Source organism: Triplophysa dalaica, chromosome 5, assembly GCF_015846415.1.
Source record: "Triplophysa dalaica isolate WHDGS20190420 chromosome 5, ASM1584641v1, whole genome shotgun sequence".
NCBI classification, from domain to species: Eukaryota; Metazoa; Chordata; class Actinopteri; order Cypriniformes; family Nemacheilidae; genus Triplophysa; species Triplophysa dalaica.
In genome coordinates, this window is record NC_079546.1 from 2,811,438 (window position 1) to 2,832,368 (window position 20,931).

The 20,931-nt window shown below is 38.4% G+C and overlaps 1 protein-coding gene across 4 annotated transcripts in view; it reads right to left on the reverse strand.

The window, feature by feature from the left end:
- The window catches only part of pde3a (phosphodiesterase 3A, cGMP-inhibited), an 84,590-nt gene that overhangs the window by 7,909 nt on the left and 55,750 nt on the right, over nucleotides 1–20,931 (reverse strand). For 3 of the 4 annotated variants that reach the window (XR_008906632.1, XM_056747546.1, XM_056747543.1), the window contains 9 exons: nucleotides 18,893–18,943; nucleotides 11,145–11,408; nucleotides 6,178–6,335; nucleotides 4,954–5,072; nucleotides 4,645–4,876; nucleotides 3,170–3,243; nucleotides 2,765–2,943; nucleotides 2,465–2,602; nucleotides 38–149 (listed from right to left, as the gene is read on the reverse strand). Coding sequence is in view for 3 of the 4 variants with exons in the window: in XM_056747546.1 (XP_056603524.1) it covers nucleotides 38–149; nucleotides 2,465–2,602; nucleotides 2,765–2,943; nucleotides 3,170–3,243; nucleotides 4,645–4,876; nucleotides 4,954–5,072; nucleotides 6,178–6,335; nucleotides 11,145–11,408; nucleotides 18,893–18,943 (1,327 nt within the window). In the remaining variant the exon portion in view is untranslated. The remainder of the gene's footprint in view (nucleotides 1–37; nucleotides 150–2,464; nucleotides 2,603–2,764; nucleotides 2,944–3,169; nucleotides 3,244–4,644; nucleotides 4,877–4,953; nucleotides 5,073–6,177; nucleotides 6,336–11,144; nucleotides 11,409–18,892; nucleotides 18,944–20,931) is intronic. The other variant, XM_056747544.1, reaches the window with a different exon arrangement.

The following is a 20,931-nucleotide window of genomic DNA, read 5'->3' on the forward strand; positions in this document are numbered from 1 at the left end:
GTAATATTAGTCTTTGTGATTGTTTCCTCAGACTCACATGGGATGTGTCTGTATCCGTTCTCCAGTGCGTGAAAATAGTTCATAAACTCTCTCACTGGAATCTTGAACGTCTCAAACAGTCCTGTATCAACAAACAGCCGGTAGGACACCTGAAACACAGGGAAAACTTTCAATTGTTATCTTTATCTCTAATATGTCTAAAAATTGCACAATAAATACACTATTAAAAGTTTTATTTACAGTCAGGTCCATAAATATTGGGACATCGACACAATTCTAACATTTTTGGCTCTATACACCACCACAATGGATATCAAATTAAACAAACAAGATGTGCTTTAACTGCAGACTGTCAGCTTTAATTTGAGGGTATTTACATCCAAATCAGGTGAACGGTGTAGGAATTATGAGGCGTGACCAAAACAACTGTTTGGAACATTCTTAAAAAGAAGGAACGCACCGGTGAGCTCAGCAACACCAAAAGACCGGGAAGCCTACGGAAAACAACTGGGGTGGATGACCGAAGAATTCTTTCCCTGGTCAAGAAAACACCGTTCACAACAGTTGGCCAGATCAAGAACACTCTCCAGGAGGTAAGTGTATGTGTGTCAAAGTCATCAATCAAGAGAAGACTTCAAAAGAGTGAATACAGAGGGTTCACCACAAGATGTTAACCATTGGTGAGCCTCAAAAACAGGAAGGCCAGATTAGAGTTTGCAAACGACATATAAAAAGGCCCTCACAGTTCTGGGACAACATCCTATGGACAGATGAGACCAAGATCAACTTGTACCAGACTGATGGGAAGAGAAGAGTATGGAGAAGGAAAGGAACTGCTTATGATCCTAAGCATACCACCTCATCAGTGAAGCATGGTGGTGGTAGTGTCATGGCGTGGGCATGTTGCCAGTGGAACTGGTTCTCTCGTATTTATTGATGATGTGACTGCCGACAAAAGCAGCAGGATGAATTCTGAAGTGTTTCGGACAATATTATCTGCTCATATTCAGCCAAATGCTTCAGAACTCATTGGACGGTGCTTCACAGTGCAGATGGACAATGACCCAAAGCATACTGCAAAAGCTAGCAAAGAGTTTTTGAAGGGAAAGAAGTGGACTGTTATCCAAGTCAATCACCTGACCTGAATCCGATTGAGCATGCATTTCACTTGCTGAAGACAAAACTGAAGGGAAAATGCCCCAAGAACAAGCATTTGAAATCCATTGTGGTGGTGTATAGAGCCACAAATGTTAGAATTGTGTCGATGTCCCAATATTAATGGACCGTATTATGGACTGTATTATATGATTTATATCACCTATTGTGTCCGTCTTTCCAACACCTAAGTTGTTTTTCAGGAAATCGAAAAAACACTGTACTTTTCAAATGATTAAGTTAGACATTTAGAAAAACGTGTGACAAACCAGTGACTAAAAATAATAATTTAAGACAAAAAAATGAAATCTGGAGATATGAGGGTTCAGAAGGACAGCAGCAATATGATCGTATAAGTCATTTAAAAGCTGTTAGTCATATGAGTCAAAAGTCTGAGACCATTAGTGAAAGTGCTTTTGTTTAGCGTTTTTTAATACAGAAAGTTTTTTATAAAAAATGATGATGTATTCTTCTTATTACCTCAATGACAGTAGCATTCAAGGTGATATTAATATAATGAAATATATTTGATTTATTTTTATATTTAATGACCTGGAAATGGAGAAGAATAAATATTCAATATTTTACCTTTCCATTATTGCTTTTCTCTTTTAAAAGTCTTAAAATTCACATATACAGTATATATTTTGTATATTGTGGTAGGCTATATGAGACCAGTTTTATTGCACTTATGCTTTTTGTTGTCCTTACGTTGTTCCAATTGCTTCCATTGTTTACCCCATTTGCAAGCAGTGTTGGGTTCAACTAGTTGCTAAGGAATCAATTACTGTAATTTAATTACTTTCCCCTTGAAAAGTAAAGTAAGGGATTACTTTTGTGATTTTTTTTTTCTGTAATTGAATTACAGTTACTTCTGATGTAATTGAACTTAATACTGTGTAATATATATTCAAAAGTGGAAATTACATCAAAATTATAAATCTAACTTTAAAATGTATGCTATGATGTATCCTTCTCACATTTGTAAACTTTGGTCAGTTAATAAGAATATTTTATGTTGTTATTTATTTTAATTAATTGATTTCATGTCCTTGACTCATTTCTAATCAAGGTTGAAGTAGGATGTAGAAACTCATTAGTAATAAGTAGTTACTTTTTGGAGAGAGTAATTTGTAGAGTAATCTAATTACACTATTGAATATGTATCAGAGTAACTTACCCAACACTGTTTGTATGTCGCTTTGGATAAAAGCGTCTTCTAAATGACTAAATGTAAATGAATTTATGGCATCATGTCAGTTTGTGTGTTGTCTATACTCATAAGCGTCACTAGATGTCAGTGTCTCACCTGGCTGAGAATGCAGCCACATCTGCCGTTGGTTTTCTCCACCAGGCTGAAGATGGGGAAGTTCCAGTTGTTGATCTGGCTCATGAGGGGTTCGAGTCCCTCCATCACCAACGGCTGTGGGGCCAGAATGAGTTTATCCTGCAGAGGAATTCCCGAAATCTTATTTGAGATGCATTAATGCACTTGATTATGTATTAACTAAAAAATCTATTTTCAATTGTGCTCTAACTTTTAGTGCTTTGTCAGACTTTGCAACACATATTTCTGATTAAACGTGATCAAAACAAGAAGCATGTTTACCTCTGGTGGTATACGGGTGGACAGTGCAAGTGCCTGAGGCGGGTACATCCCGCATGGGACCGGGGCGTTGAAGGGTTTCCTGTGACCCTCCTCTTCCTTATCCTGTGCAAAGTTGCCGGTGTCACTGTGGTTGGTCTCATAGGTGAAGTCATAGTCTGATGATATGATCACTGCTTCTTCTGAAAGGTATTTAAGAAGCGTTATTAGGTGTCTCAGAAATCAGCAGACTGACAGGTGAATGTACAGCTCTGAAGACTCGGTGTATCCTGAACAACACCAGTCTCATATTAATTCATGAATTCAGTCCAGCGGTAACATCTCTGATCACAATGGCAAAATGTTTAATAACCAAAATGAATCTAAATCCTAATGGTGCTTTGAGAGAACAGGGGAGAGATGCGTTACCTGACTGTTGGTTTCTTTCTCCTTCATCTATTGATCCGTCGCGCTGTCTCAGCTTACTGTACGGTCTTCCACAGCTGTGCATAAAAAACACATTTCATATCTATCGCTGCACTGAAGATTTCATCATGTTTGCTTGCTTTTTTTCTGCATGTACTGTAAAAATACATTTATCATTATTATCTGTCTATTCTGCTTAATGTCAATGTATGGCAACAGCTGACGCATGTTTAATATATATATTTATAATCTTACAAAATTGTAAAATTGATGCAAGCATGTGCGCTCTTAACTAAACATGTCATTGCTATTTAGTTAAGCTGGTTTAAATAGCAAATCAGACAGAACACATTCATCACGGGACAAGACGACGACGACCTTGTCAGGACATCAGTGACCGCGGAACACAAAGACAGCAGAAAAAAGCAACGAGTGCAACAGAGAAGCAAGCGTGCACGTCAAGCGGTTAATATTTAGACAAGATGCTGGTTATTTTTCACAGTTAATGAATCTGTGGTTGTTCAGTAACCGCATGTAATGAGCTGAACCTGCAGTCACTCTTGTAGAACATCCAAAAGCACTGTTCACATCAGATAACAGTCATGTAGTTTGAGCTTTGTGAGGAATTGTGTTCAACTCAACATCAAGTCACTTTCTGCTTTTCTAAAGACCATTAGTCACACAATTCGAGGTACCCTTGAAATCTCAAAAATATGCTAAATCTTTTTAGGGCAATTTTTTGAAAGGTTTGGCTTTTTACAACATGTCTGCAAATAAAACAACTGTCGTAAAACATCATTTTACACAGTAGTTTCACATTTAACAACTTAGAACAACTTATTTAAATATTTGATTTAATATACCTCAAGTTATGAATTTGAAACTAATAATTTAAATTTGCCAGTTAATTCCTATGCAAGTATAAAAATATGAATATGGATGTCTCACGTTACAAAAAAATTATCCAATTGTGGGAATAAATCTTTAAAAAAGTTATTAAAATACAAATTATTTTGGATAATTTGATACTTTCAGTGCTGTTAGCGACGAAAAAGTACATTAAGCTCTGTTTTGCACCTAAAAAAGTATATAGAGCCATTTCAGATATACAAAATAAGACCAAAGAAGCATTACTGTGGTAAAATTTATTGGTAACACTTTACAATCTTGATTGTTAATATCATTAAATAACAATGAGCAACAATATTTTTGCCTTATTATTCTTTGTTAGTTCATTTTAGTTTGCTTTGGATTAACAAACTTTCACCAGTATTGCTTTTAATTTTTTTCAGATTTTTTTTTTTAAATAATAAATTAACATGTGCTAATAAATGCATGAAAGTATTATTCATTGAAAGCTCATGTCAGCTAATGCATCATATACTGTTAACAAATAAGGCCTTATTCATAAAGTGTGACATTTTGGCTATTTAACACATTTCTTTGTGCTTACGACTGTTGACGGATGTGAAGCTGACCTGCTACAGAGTGGAGGCGGTCCCCAGTGTGTGCTACTGGAGCTGGGAGCGCTCTGACTGTGGGTTAAGCCTTTGTGGGAGCTCCGTGTCGTGAGGCCTTCTCCCTGTGGAAGCTCTGTGTCGGGCAGCTCCACCGACGGGCTCTTGGTGGTCGGGCTGTTCACCGGAGTGCCCTGGACTGGAGGAGATTGGCATGGTGAAGCCAGAGGCGAGATGTTGGAAGAAGGGAAACCTGTAAGAGAGAAGTATGAAGATAAATGTCCACAAGAGAACACGCATGTGCAATAACACATTCACACTGGGCTTTACCTCTTCGGTTCTTGCTATAGATGTGGTTAGTTGTGGAGGCAGTGTATGACGCAGACATAGACCTGTTCTTGGAGATGTTGAGCGTTACAGCGTTATTCCATGAATCACTGTTCAACAAACTGCAAAAAAAAGAGAAACGCAGAGTTTTTATTTTATCATGTTTATAATGTTTTTTTTGTTAAACTCTTTTGTGGAATATAAAGTAAAATAGAGAAAAAAAATAGAGAAAAGAGTTTGGTGGTCAATGGTGGTCAGTGTTGTGTTATCAGCGTTCTTCAAAATAGAAAGTATGCAGAAGGAAGTATTTCATAGAAATTTGCAATGACATGAGGGCAAATAAATGATGAACCATTTTTTTTGGCGAACTGTCCATTTAACCACAACATGGCACATCTTACCCCTCATTTCCAGGCAATACTTGTAAAAGTGAGCATGTTCACAATGCACTAAACTAATTTAAAAAGTCCAAGAGCCTTGGAGAAAGGTTTAGACACAAGTTTTCCTGCCACCTATAAAGAACGCAGCAACAGAGTCTCCCGCTGTGGGAAAACTTTACAGAGACATATATTAAGACCTGACACTTTCAAAAGCAGTCTGAACATGGTAATGCACTGAACTTCTCCACGGCATGACCCACCATTTTTCAGACGGGTTTTTATTTCAACAGGCCCCAAATCTAAACACTAGTGTCCAGGAAACCTCTTTAAAGTCTCTGATGGCTATCTAGAAATCTGTATTAATGTGCTGAACTTTAGCTGGGCTGTGCAACTCGAGCTGAAATAAGTTATATAGAGGTGGAGAAATGCCCAAAGATGGACGCAATAAAAATTTTAATCAAACATTGCAATGAGTGAGTAAGACACAGCGGAGGGGCCCTAGAAAGTTCAAGCATTCAACGGAGACATGCGACAGCTGTGCTAGCAGATCGAACGCTTTAATGTAAAGACAAAGACAACAGAAAAGCGGAAAACGATGAAAATGGCTATTATAAGTACGTAATTTACAAAGAAAAAAAAACTTTAACTTAACATGAGTCACAGCCTTTGGCTCCAGAAAGTATTGAGGCACTTATAATAATAATAATTTGCATTTATATAGCGCTTTTCTGGACACACAAGCGCTTTACATGGAAGGGGGGAATCTCCATACACATATACATGTGAAAGTAACTTCATCAGGTTTGATTTAGATAAAACAATTGTTTTGTTTTTGAGTATGTGTGACCTGCTGGAAGAGCCATCATGAGGCGCTTTGATGCTGGCACTGCGGTCTCGCCTGACCGGCGCGGGTTCGAGGGTGGGAAGGCCTGTGGCTGATGTGGTGGTGGTCCACGTGGAAGAAATCCTTCTCAAAAGCCCCGGAGGCAAACTCCGTCTTAAACGCTGTTATTTAAAGAGAACATACATCAGTTTTAGAGTAAAATAATGATGGCAGTGCAGGCAAACATTGATGAACGTCACATCGCCAATAGTAATCGAATAATAATACAAGATGACAAGCAGAGAACCGAATTAATATTTTTTGGCATCGCAGATGTTACACAAAGTGTCGGTTTAGATTAAAACTGGACTTCAAATTATGTAAATCATGTAAAAATGTGGTGATAGTATATAGAGAGGATGACAGACGACTCTGAGCCACAGAGAACTGAGAACAGAACAGATGGATGGACCCTGGAGAAATGTCCCTGCGTCCATCACATGCTGTGAACCAATCAAATGTCTTACATGATTTAGCATGGGTAAATGCAAAACGCTATTATTTAGGGTTGACAAGACATAATTTACCTGCAGCTCCAGAGTTATTAAAGATTTGTTTATGTTAATGTTTGTTAATGTTAACATTGTATTAATATTTTGAATTAGCTTTGATTTAAATATTTTTCATTTTCAGGTTTGCAAGTTTGATATGTGCTTTTTTCATTTATATATAATATTGCTTTAGGTTTAATTCATTTTTATTTCATTATTACTATTTATTTTTAGTGTTTTATATTATTATGCATTTTTATTTTATTTTTTAGTAATTTATTATAATTTATACTCTAATTTACGTTAAGTTTATTTATTTCCAGTAAATCATTTTTTGCATCAATTTAAACTAAACAAAAGTATATAATATATGTTTATGCCAATATTTTATGTAATCTAATTAAATTAATAGAATTGCTTTAGTAATTTACTTTTAAATAAATCACTACTCAGACTCACTACTGAGTGATTAGTCACATGACATTTATAGTTCTGATGATTTGTAAAAAAATATGTCTTCTATATTACAACAATAATTACAACACGACCACACGGTTTCCACAATGCATTCTGTGTATTTATTGTATAATTCTGGCCTTAGAAAATTGCACCACGGTGCATGAAAAGTTTTAAAACTGCTTTTCCCTGAAAGTCAGGCAGGGGAAGAAACTCTCCTGACAGCAGCATGAATATTTCAGATGCTTTACAAGGCTTCGGCCCACACAGAGAACCAGAGGGCATATCTGCACGGCCCTCAACCCAATCTTCTTACCGCCCCCAGTACTGCACTATCATCAGTACATGCCCCGGGCATTCTGGGATACAGTCACCCCCACCTTCCCATTACAGGAGACAGATGCGGTTAGCGCTGGGGTCAGAAGCCAAAGATCGCTCCTATTTTTAGCTCACAAAAAATTCTCATTCATCAATCTACAGCGGCAAACACAGAAAACATCTCCGATATGGGCGTGTGATATTAATTCGGCCAGAACGGCTGTCAGCTGAAGTTGGGAGGAACACGTTTGATTGGATGGAATTGGAGCTCATGTCTGTAAAGGTGCTCGGGACATGCGTCTGTTCTCTTGCTGTGGAGCTCCAATGTCTCTCTCTCTCATTCTCTTTTAGACGACGTACGCAGAGTCCGGTCCAATCAGGATTCTGTGCGGTCTGATGAAACTTCTTTCTCTACCTGGTGTGACAGCATGAGTTTATGTTCGACAGCATGAGTTTATGTTCAGCATCACAGGAAGAATATTACAACAACAATTTACTAATCTTGGCTAGCTTTCGTCTTGTTTTTAAGTGCATTCACTTGAGACATAAAATTCATTTTACACAATGTACATCTTACTTTCAGTGAAATCTTTTTTTAATTGCTTAAACAAATAAAAGCTGTTTGACCATGGGCTAAGAAAATGTTTTGTTTTTCATTTTGTTTTTGTTTTTGCCAACATCTTGTTTTAAGCACAAACATCTCATCTTTTTGCTTGGATCCTCTAAAGCAAATCTTGTATCACTTTGCCTTGAAATAAATATTTCTTGTTTTATGTTGTTTAGATAATTGTACTGAAAATTATTGAAAATTGCAAAATATGTGCAGTGAACAATCACTTGTGTTTTAACCTATACAAACCTCCCAATAACATATCATATTCATTACAAAAACAATTTCATTATGTTTGGTTTTGGGATGAAATATGACCAGTACATGTTCTTGACAGATTTTCAAGTTTTTGTAGCTTGATCAGTGTTTATATTCACGTACCTTCAGAGCAGCGAAAGAGAAAGACTACCGACTCAGTATTACGTCTTACAGCCTTCCTTTAAACTGGCATGCTACTCTTCAAGTGCTGTATGGATAACAGTATGCAAGAGCCAACCAAATAAACATTCAAATCAGGCCGTGCGAGTCAAATTTTCCAGCCACAATTTAACTAGGAATTTTTGTCCAAACCGGCCTCCTTCAGGGAACTCGACTTACACCCCCAACTACAGGTCACAGTATGAGATGAGAGCTCTCAACTGTGAATCATTTAGTTGTTAACAGCAAAACACCAGCGATTATGGTTATAAGAAAACCTCTCCAATCTTGAAGCTACAAATGAGTACAAGAACATTACTTCCAAAAACACTAACCCATGTTGATTTTGACCAAAAAAAGATTTCGAAATGACAGCATAAAACATCAAATATTGTTTTAATGATCTAGTTTGGGGTTAGTAATAAAAACACATCTTCTGACTCACATGTCACATGTCTTACTGTATGACGGCAAAGTTTTAATAGGGTCTATATGTATACAAATGTATATTGTTGTTTAAAACTGTATGAGATCAAAATAAACGTATGAATAAAACATGATCTTCTATACATAATAAAAATCTTCTTAGTTACAGTTGTTCTTATTTAAAGTGGCTCAATAGGTCCCTCTGTTTAACAAACACTGGTAAAAAAAGCAGATATGCTATGTTATAGTTATCGCCCAGCCCTAGTACAAACTGTTATGTAAAACAAAAGCACCGGGGAAAATTCTAGACCCTGAGAGACCAATGAACCGTCAGTTCAGCAACATCCCCTTTCTATTAGTTCTCGAATAAATTAACATTTTAAACTTCTGGGACAAAGGTATGCACGCGAATCTTCATTCAAATGTTGGAAAATACAGGTATATCAAACTTTTAATCTTACTGGTACGTTCTAAGTGGACTGTTCATGCATGCGTTAACATTTTTTACATACAGTATAATAACGTCTCTTGTTTACCCGCTCCAGAGAAATCTTATCACCTGTGCCGCAGGTATGCAGGAATGTAACACTTTAGAAGGTCTTGCAAAAGTGTTTTTCTTTCTTTCAGCTAAAATATACAGGAAAAGTAATTTGGGATTTAAGTGAAAAAGCCCCATTTCCTGCCAAATTGGACACCCAGACACGCCACAACGCCTTCCTCTGAAGTGAAGCCGTGGGCTGCCTCTAGCTGTGACCTTCCCCGAATCGTGTCACCATCACTGGAAGCAAAATGGTTTCTTACGTTTCATGCCGATATTTTGGCTGTTGACACAGCTGCGGGACTGACAGATAAAACATCTCTTAAAGAACCAGACTGGCTCTGTTTTTCTTCAAACCCACTGCCAAAATATCACATTATATATGCTGTGGAAAAAAGCGCAGGCCGGAGCAGACGTCCAGATGAGTATCTGAGCTCGATATTAGAGCGCAGCGCTGTTTGACCTACATGCGAGCCGTTTGTAATGAATGGATTTTAATAAACATCTCCTAATGTACTAAGTGCAGCAGCATGGGAAAAGAATTGTGCTGATACGAATAGTGTTGGTACGGATAGTGACTTTTGCCTCACCCAGCCCTTAAGTGTCGGCATGCATATTTAACTGCAGCCCTGGTTAAACATTAAAAGACTTCTGTGAGAATGTGCGTCATTGTCCGCTACATTAGAGAGCTGCCATGCTGGCATGAACGAAAGGAACGTGTGCAATGAAAGATGGAGAACGCTGGATGTGGCTGTAACCATTAAACACAACAGAGTTATTTTAATTTGCCTCAAAGTTTTTGCTGGTTCCACTGAGACAACATGACCCATTCACAAACAGCCCTGCAAACGGCAAGACAATTCAATCAAGTTAATGCGGCATCCCATAACTTTCGCCACTCTGTTTGCATCTCTGTTTAAAACATAAAATTGCAGGTTTCGTTATTTTCAACAAAAAGATTACAAAATCGCAGATCGCAAATTCAACCCCATGGTTGAGGGTAATCATCCATTTTCTCAAATGCAAACCTTACTGATTTCAGTGCAGCAAATGGACATTTTACTATCTTTTTTATTCTTATTTATCTGTAAATTATAATTTTATTCTGCAGTATTAACTTAAAATATCCATAAAATATATTAATAAAGAAATGGTTTTCTTATGTTAATACAATTATGTTAAACTATCCATAAGGAACTACTAGCAAGATCCACCAATCAGAGAACTTGCTGTTACCATGGCAACAGAAACTGTGGCAGGAGGGTTCAGTAGCGACTGGCTGCTCCCCTACGGAATATTGACTAATGAGATGTTTTACATTGTATAATTGTTTATAATTATACAAATGTTAATGACATCAATAGAAGTGCTTCACAGGATGAGTTGAATACTTCTCTCCTAAAGAAATTTAATGACACTGTTTTGTTCCATTGTCTGAATTATTTCTGATGCTTATGTGCTTCAGATCAAATATTGTAATGTGGTGCTTATTCTCGGAGCTGGTGGGTTTGGTTTAGAACTTGCATATAAAGAACATGAAAAATTACCACTAAAAAGTGGCTGGTCAGCGGTTACTGTTGCTCAGTGGTACGTCCTGATATGTCAGTTTTAAGGCGGGACTTAAAAGCTCAATTAACTTTCCTGCATCCTGGTACCTTAAAGGGTGTGGCCTTACCTTTGGGATGGCCAGCCTCTCTCCCTTCTCTACAGCCTCCTCGGAGTCAGAGCAGGTGTGACCGTCGCTGAAGGCTAGCAGGGGGCTGAGGCGTAGCCGGTGGTGCAGCGGTTGGAAGGTGAGCTGGGTGCTGAGCAGGTTGCTTACCGCCCGCAGGGTGCTGCACGTGTTGGGGGGGAGAGAGGGGTCTGCCAGCAGATCTGAGATCATCCCGTGGGCCTCGCCCATCACCGCAATGTCCACCGTCACACTGGTGCCCGAAGACTGGAAGAAAGACAGACAGAGAAAGAAAGTTGGCGTAAGGGGGAGAGAGTTCAAAAGACAGGTAGAGCGCACGCGAGAGAGAGATAGAGGGGGAAAGCGGAGACAAAAAAGCAACGTTAGCTCATCTGCACCTCAGCGGTGACGCGATGCAGGGCTGACGTCATTACACGCTGACGCAGAGAGTGACGCTGAGCCGCTACACACCAGGGAACGAGACACAGAGAGAGAGAGAGAGAGAGAGAGAGAAAGAAGGAGGTCACGAGAAGTAAAGGAGAAAACAGGAGAAAGACAGAAAGAGGACATTAGACTGTTTCGTCTCACATTCTTTCAACCTATTACAGTGCGCCTTACACACACAAACACAATCCCTAGCCTCCAGGAGCAGCGCAACAGAATACGGTATTCAGATGAACACAATGATAGAGATAGACATAAAGAGAGAGAGAGAGAGAGACATCAAAAGCAAAATGATGCATACAGAGAATAAATAATGGAGAAAGGAGAAAACTGACTTGCATTAAACCTGATTGTTGCTTGTATTGGGGCACACTCAGTCATTAAAAGAGAGAGAGAGATCCTTAAACTCAGAACATTTTCAGGACAGGCAACATCTGTTGGGGCGTATGTTCAGATGCTGGCACACAAAATAAGCCTCGCTTCAAAGATCACATTAAAACTATACTGAACACCCAGCTCTAAGCAGCCTTGGCAACTTCTACTTATTGTATTTAACCAAAATAACTAACTAGAACCAAAGAATCATGGGAGGTTTACAGCTGGCTCAACCATAAAGAGATGCATGTGTCCTCTATTCAAAACTTATTTATCTGAACCGTGTGTTACTGACAGCACCCTGCACGTGATGCTGATGGATGAGTGGTTACTATGGAAACATGTTGGCGTCAACGGCTCCAGTCTGTACTGCACTTTCTGTGCTTGTGTACAAACCCACACTTGTGTCCGCTCTTTGTTTTCTTACTGTATCAAGTGTTCTTTGACCTGTACATAGACACACTGAAAACTAACCTAAAATGCAAAATCTCTCACGACAATGACATGAAATAAATATTAGATGGGAGCAGTGGGACCTTGATGATTAATAATCATTCAAACTTGGGAACACACACAAAATGGAAAATTGCAGGTGTCACTTCAAGAAAATGAATATAAAATAAGATTCATGAGCATTCTGGAGTTTTGATCTTTCACTCAGGTTTGAATTATTAAACTTGGGTTGCTATTTTGGGCTTGTAGCTAAAAATTGATATTTTGAGGACATTCACAACAGATCTGGTTCTTTCCTTTTGTGAATATGTCGCAATACTTATTGATTTGTTTATAATATTTTAGTTTTAGTAGTTTGATCTGACGCTTTTAGGCATCCTGATAGAACTAATATTTTCTTTAGCAGCCTTTAGCGTCAGATTATTGATCTTTCTCATGACTTGATGTTTTCTTCTCATTTTAAAATAAACACAGCGATCGTGTATCTTCAAAACTACATCTCAGTGAGTTCTGGTGTAACTGATCTGACTGCGCAGCCCTGCAGTGAAATGCGTTAATTAGCCATCGTGCTCACGGCAAAGTGAAAGCATGCCTGGAATGACAAACTGAGCACGCTGAGATAAAAGTTTGACTGAAAAGCATTGAGGGACTCTGCTGACATCCGTCAGCCTGCCATGAATCACTCAGACCGTGTTCACAGCACATGTGGGAGACGAATGAACAACTTTACGCCACATATGCTGGAGTTAAACGTTCCATTGGGACAAAAAATTTGTTGAGAGAATGTGGACAAGACCTCGAACTGAGAGGTGTCGCAAACCGCTCCAGTTTGTAAACAGCGACTCTCCTCCAATGTCCATCATGTTTGGGTAACACTTGGGTTGAGTTTTAACAGTCAGAAATGAAATGGTCAATCAGTCATGAAGAGTTGAAGCAGGTCAAAAATGACGAGTGAGACGTGGTGAATTATTAACGGCTGCTGCATGTCAAAGGTAGTGCGACGACCTCATGACCTGTAATCTTGCCTCTCCCCTCCTGCAATGGCGGGTCGCGACTTCACGACCCGCACCGGGGGGGCAAGCAAGTGACCTGCGGTGAAAAAAGAGAAAACGCATTCCTGGGTTGGATTTATTTGTTGCATGTGTGTTGTATGTCTGAATCTCATGAAAACATGTGCAAGTCACATTTTACTCCCAAAAAAACTTTTTGGTAATTATTCTCAGGTGTGATAGATATTTATAAAAAATGATTAAAGTAAACTTAATAAAATAAGTTTTCTTTTAAATAATATATATTAAAAGTATATTTTCATTTCTGTATTACAATAATTCTGTTACAGAACAAATGTTCTAATGGCAACGATGCTATTGGATTGCTAAGAATTATGTATCCCCTGGACATTTTATTGACGATTCCCTATATGGAGTAGTACGTCACAGACATAAAATTCTCCTGACTATACTGTTGTAAACATGAAAATGTGATATCCCGGACTTCCACGAGAGTCACACGTGGACTGCCAGGAATCGTAACAGCACGATTAAATATAGAACGTACGGAAAGCGAGGTTAAGTGTATAGAGACATCACTCCTTGCGTGGGAGCCTTTCCGCTCCTTCCTTTCATAACATTCTCCCTCTCTTCCATCTACAACCTTGATATCAAAACAGCGTCCGCTACACCAGCCATCAGAACGCGTGAGTCATAGACGAGACTGTCAAACAAGTCTCATGCAAGATGATGTGCTGTCCAAACAACCAGCCGGAAAAATTAACATTAGCACCTGCACGTTTTATCACTGACTATAACAGGAAGGTGCTTCTGGGAATGTTTTTCAGGTCGAGACACATGCTGGCTCTTCTGAGGGAACCCAGAGCGCCCAGCTTTAAAAAAAAACGCATTATCCTGCTCTCCAGCCCAACCTTTATGACATCCTGTGATAGCGAAATATGCCCATTACCTGCCTGAAATGGACTCTCTCAACAGCTAATGTCCTTGGATTAGTGTCATTGTGTCTGCCTACGTGTGTGTGCGAATATTAGCTTTAGGTGATACCGACAACACATCCAGGGAACAAACCCGAGGTTGCTGGTGGAAACTGTATTGATCTGTACACACTGATCAGGTCGGCAGTACACACGTACACACATACGAGAGAGAAAAGCCTTCTAATAGCACCTTATTGATCGCTGTAAACCATGGCTTGTATACAAGACGAGAACACACTCAAAAATAAATGCTGACTCATGTTATTCTACGTGAATATGCACTCGTAATGGGTTGTGAATGTGCTCTATCATTACAGACAGAATTTGTTCATATACCGTACCCGTTGTAGCTCAAATACCATCCAGGCACGCATTTATATCTGTGCTAAGTTATTTTATGTCCATAGAAAGCTCATTAAATGTGAGTAAAATGTCTACTTTAAGTTTTTGGAGAATAAAATGTTTATGTACAAAATTAAAACAACATGCTAATTCGGCCTTGTTAAAATGTATAAAAGAATAAGGGAGCATATAACATTTTATTGTGCTTTAAATGAGTCTTGTTGACAAAATGGGCAAAAGGTAGGATCGTGGCAAATTTTTTATTTACAGCTAATTAGCATCTGGGGTGAAAGTAATTAGTATTTTAATATGGCATAAATTGATTTTTGTTGTAAATATGCCTGACAAGATTGTCACACCGAATGACATATCAGTAGATCAGTATATCTCTAAAAATGTAAATGCAGACATGTTTGAATGAGATTCATTCAATTTAGGTTCATATAAGAACAACCTGAGGTCGCAATGATGAATAAGTAAACTATTACATGATTTGCAGTCCTGTCCAATGGAAAATGTTGACATTTTCAACAAAACTATTTAAAAAACACTATTCAGACAAATGTGCACTTTAGCACATGGAGATTGTGTATTGTCAAGAAGATAGTTTAAACAGGCAATGTGTCACAATCATCATAAAAATTACAACACGACTTTAAAGTGCGAATAAACTGCCAGAGGTCCTTACAACACAGGAATGTTGTCTGTGGCATTCTGTGTAAAGACTTTACACGCTTCTTACGCCATAACACTAAAGTAGACATCACATTCACTCACGATCAAGAGTCAAGTGTTATTAAACTGCAATAACCTCTGGACTGTACCGTAAATGTTCTGGCATCTTATGAACTGTTGAAAGAACAAAGTGGTTTTATGTTGGGTAACTTGAGGATGTCGGTGTGGTATACCGCAAATTCCAATTCAAATCGTTGATGTGGAAGACGTCCTCATTCTTGACCCAAACAGAAGTTTTTTTTAATTTGAATCATATGAGTATTTTGGATCAAACTAAAATATTATAACTTGATCTCATTCCACTTTTGACTTTGTCCTTATAATACACACACTTAAAGGCGATGTGGGGAAACGCGTGGGGTGAGTTGGCTGGGAAAGCGATTGATCCGTAGTAAGTGCACTACAGATCTAACACAACCTCCGAGCTTCACTGTCATAACACAAATCTACCTTTCCTCAAAGTACACGGAATGATTCAGAGGAAACACTGTATGAGTGTGAAAAACATCCATTTGATGACTTTCAGATCCAGGAGCTATGCGAGTTTTGATGGATTTCTTTGGCTAAGTGATTCTTTCGTTTTGTAAACACAAGGCATATAGTAGGCTTACCAAGAGTATAAATCGTGTCCAACTACAAATCCAAATAAAATAACATGTATTACCAATAGATAAACATGTATGTACTTTTAAAATAGTACAAATTTAAAAGTTTGGTCAAAGACACTGAAGATTTGAGAAACTAAAGATGACAGATCCGCGCTCTTGGGATCCAAAAAGAAAAAAGAAGCTTAAAGTTCATATATCTTAAAAGGTTATCCCAACATTAAAATATGAGCGTTTATATCACTTTTTTGTTATAAGTTATGTCATATGTGACCAAACTGTTATATCTCCCACCTGGTGCCCGGCAGTGCCACGCCTCTTCCTCATGATGCCAGTGCTCGGCAATATCTGCTTGGGTAATTCCTAGTTTTGGAGAATCAAAGAGCTCATCTCACGAAAACTCTCCTGCATTCAGACAGCGAAACCACCCCATCTGACCAACTGCCCCGCTTTGGGCCGGCAGTCTGAGACATGGTCACATAGGTGCTCCAACACAACACAGGAAGCATTTATAGTGAAAATAGCCTGTTGCTAAGTGACAGCGGGGCAAAGAGCGTTACCTCAGGGCCCACACAATAAATAGCTGTTTAGGCTAAATTGGTCTCAACAAAAATGGCTTCCCCCTCCTGCACAATTTTTTATGACAGAAGCCTTGATACTTTTTTCCACACGCTTGAATGCTGCATGACTGGGCGAGATGCAACAAGTTTCAAGTGACGAGTGGATGTGGAAGTGTGAATTTCAGCCACACCATTATCAGGTACTGGAACTCAGACATGACTGTTTTCCACAGATCAATAGAAGGAAAACATACACTTGCTGCACCTTAGTGGCTGTTGTTTTAAAGCTTTTGGGAACTATGAAGTGTTAATGAGTGTTTCATATAATTTAGGGACGAGAGAAACCCCATCGCCTCATTGACAAATGATAAAACAACTCTGTAATTAGGAAAGAGAGCAAACTCGGTTAGCTGTGGCGTAGCTAGACACACACACACACAAATCTACATTTCTAGTGTGTTTGATTATGACTGGTTACCAGAAAGAGCAGCATCGATCCTCAGGGGGTATATCTTTCTGATAACAGGGTTAAGACACAACACACACAAACCTCCATTTCTACAAGCGTCAACCTCTGATAACTCAGTTTCAGTTGCCTGAACTTTTTAAAACACATGTTTGGTTTTATGAATTGTTGCATTCTAAAAAAAGAGGCAATTAAAAATACAGTATGTATGGTACAATAGGATTGTGCATTTTTAAGATTGCATAAGCATGCACAGGCGCATTTGTATACGCGAGTATGTTTTTGGCTGCTGACACACACACAATATTGCTCACAGAAACAATTGTACACACATGCACACACTTTCCTTTCTCACCTGTATTGTTCTGCTCTAAGCTCATGGTCGTTCATTCAAGGCCCGATGCATCTTGGGACACTCCCTTGCTGACCAGGCACAAGCTCAACATGTGTGGTATTGGCTCATGTAAGCCCTAACATGAATTACGGTTCAACATTGTCTCAATTAGCGATATATAGTCTTTACGGTTTGATATAAATTCCCTGCTGTCCTTAATGCACAACCATTTCATTTAAGATGGAATCGCTATCCTTTATTGCCAAATAACACACTAAAAAACAACACAGAATATACAGGCTTTATTCTGCGTTTCATTTCTATTGAAGGCATTGAAGTGTTTACGGCATAGAAATAGGTTAGACTGCTGGGTATGAATGAAACACCAGGAGGACAAATGTAGCAGCACTGAGTAGAGAAACACGTCAGTAATGACATCATCGCCGTTCCGCGCTCTCGCCCAACAATGAAGAGAACTAGTGAGATCGGACACACATATTAGCATATGCACGCACACACGCATGGATACTATGGGTTTGGGTACAAATCTCCTAGTTAAAATACCCTAGTTTTCTTTACTCCTGTTTAGACTTAAGGGTGGTATTTGGTTGAGAGGAACATGTCATTGTTGTACAAGAACATTTTCATCCTCTAAGTAGTGACATCATATTTTGGTAGGAAAACAACAAAACAAACCTCATTAATGTACAACCACTGGGTGTGATGATTTTTGAGATGCGTTATGATTTGTCGCACATAGAAACATTCCACCCTGTTTGATGAATCTACAGTAATTGGTACGGTACGATATTTTCACCATCATGTAAATAATTCATAAAATGGCTGAGCTTGACGAGAGCATATTTCTGAACATCTGGTATATCTTTTTATAGACATACTTCCTTACATTTCAAAACAAGCATAGTAAAAGTAACAGAGTTCAGGAGATTCTGCGTAACAGGAATGACCCTCCTCATGCCAAGTGTGATGATGTCACTAGGATGTTTAAAAGTAGATCAAACAAGCTAATATCCCAGTTACAGGCACAGGTCTTCAAAATGATAATCCAAAGACATACTGCCACCAAAACAAACAATCATAATACATATCCAAGCCTACCAGAATCAAAGAGAATATTTTGCATAAGGAAAACTAAGAAGTTTTAGAAACATTAAGATGCTTAATGTGCCATCATTTTAATGGTCATATATTTCCTCCCCATATTCTTATTATTGTAATGCATCTGAATGTATACGATCAGTTTCTTTTTGCAATTATTTTCAATGGTATTACTTATTGAATCGCGTCATTAAGACAAAGTGACAATGCAAAAATGTTTATGTTCCCTCAAAAAAGCATGTTATTCAAACAAAATGTCTCAGACATATAGAATTTTTGACAGTGGTTCAACAGCTTCACAGCATATGGACATAAATGCACATAAACTGACCTGAGATCCGCGGGCGCCTCTTTTGTGGTCCCATTCTTGTTGAGGGAGCATCTGCAGACAGAAGCAAAGGACGTCACACTTACAGAAGACTGCTGCACGTAATCCATTCACTATTCACTATTCACAATCTAGTGAGACTTCACGCTCTACCTCACTCACAAAAAAATACAGCGGGGGGTGGGGGGGTGTTAGAAAGAGAAAAAGAGAACTCTTGGGATGCCTTTTCCTCCTCCCCGCTCACACACGTCCTATTTTGCTCGGTGACACATGCTCATAATTCAATTTCACAGTCAGGCAGTCTGTACTCGCCGCTTAGCCGCATCTCGATGGCTGTAAACTTTACGCACTCTAATTAACAGACAGTAGGAGGTTCCTTCAGGCAGAGCGAAATGGTTGATGCTGGCGAGTCGACGCATGAAAACATGTCGCTCGTAATTGAATAGCAACTTGTCTGAAAAACGCGAGAGGGCCAAAAGCGAGAGGAGCTCTGGGGACTTTAAACCTCTCTCAAACAGCCTCTGGTCAACTCGAGACTTCGGCCTGGGAAAGTGGACGTTTATAAGTAAAATGCAGAATGAATATTTTGCTTCAGTTTAAAGAAAGCCAAACAAATGGCATTCTGGCTGAGTTTATTGTATACAGTGAGACGGGCTGTAAATCAGGGTCTTCGCTTCCACATCAGGCAAACCTTAGACCTGTCAACTCACTGGTACAAGACGTGACCTGGCACGATATGTAAACAGTGCGTCCAAGCGGCACTGTAAGACCACCGGACCCGGGGGACGCTGCGCAACCGCCACATTATTTGCAGGCGGAACATGTCATATTAAATTTAAATATCTTTTCCGAACTGTGAGGGACTTTCATGGAAAATAGATGTTTATGGGGATGGACGCATAATGTTGCATAATCTGTCAACAAACCCAAGCAGGAAATTACAAATTCCACATCTTTCACTAGTAAACATTTTACTGAAATGTTTCCTTTATGTACCATGTTTTTGAATATGATTATATGAATTATACCGGTAAAAAAAATCTTAAATTGAACTAAAACTATCTTTATTTATATTGAGTTTCAGTTCTGGTTACTTTTTAAACCGTATTGAAGAAATTTCCATTTATGACATTTTTAAGAAACAATGTACATCTAGTCAGTTTTCATGCATGTTATTTTTTTTTTAAGTATTAAACTGCACCGTAAACACCGAAATGCCACGACTGACCAATCAGAATGAAGTATTGTGGAAAAACGTAAAATACAAATATGTTTAGCCAAAAATTTAAATGTTTTGTTTTTAAGTACAAAAAGTAAAAAAATTCAACAAATACTTGACAAGGAAAGTTTCCATATATATTTTGCCTTGTTTAATGAAAGAAAATATAAGAATTAATTAAAAGCAAAAAAGAAATCTGACACTGGGGAAAGAAGAATACAGTTAAATGTGGTACTTAAGATAAGGGTACAACAATTTTTTTTAAATTCCTCACATTTTTTGCTCGTTTTAAAAAAGCTTACCTAATTACCATGTTAAAAATTCTTCTTTTTACAGTGTGTAAGCACAATACAAGGTCTCAAAAGCTACTATCAAGCATGTACAAACCATGGTAGTAAAATATAGCATGGTTTTTAATATTTAATATCAACTGTAGTATCTTTGGTCTCTCTCACTTATTATAAGTGATATTTCAGCTGAAAAGTGCTCTTAGCATCAGAGAAGGTTCAGCTGGATCACTGCAGGTTATGCAATGTTGTGTTAAAGCTCTCTTTGGCCGGAGGTCAGGCCGTGTCCTTAACTAAGTCTTTAGGAAACCACATCAAGTGACAGTCATTCAGGTCAATACCATCATTATTGAATCACCTGCTGGCCTTTTCTCAGACTCGCAAGAGCCCTACACCACAAGACTGTATTATAAGTCAACTATAAGCGTTCTTACAGCTGTCTTTGCACAGTAAACTGGAATAAGATATATATAAAAATATAAAAAACTCCAGGTGTAAGCAAAACATTAGAGAGCTTTGGAGTTGAAAAAAGAGCT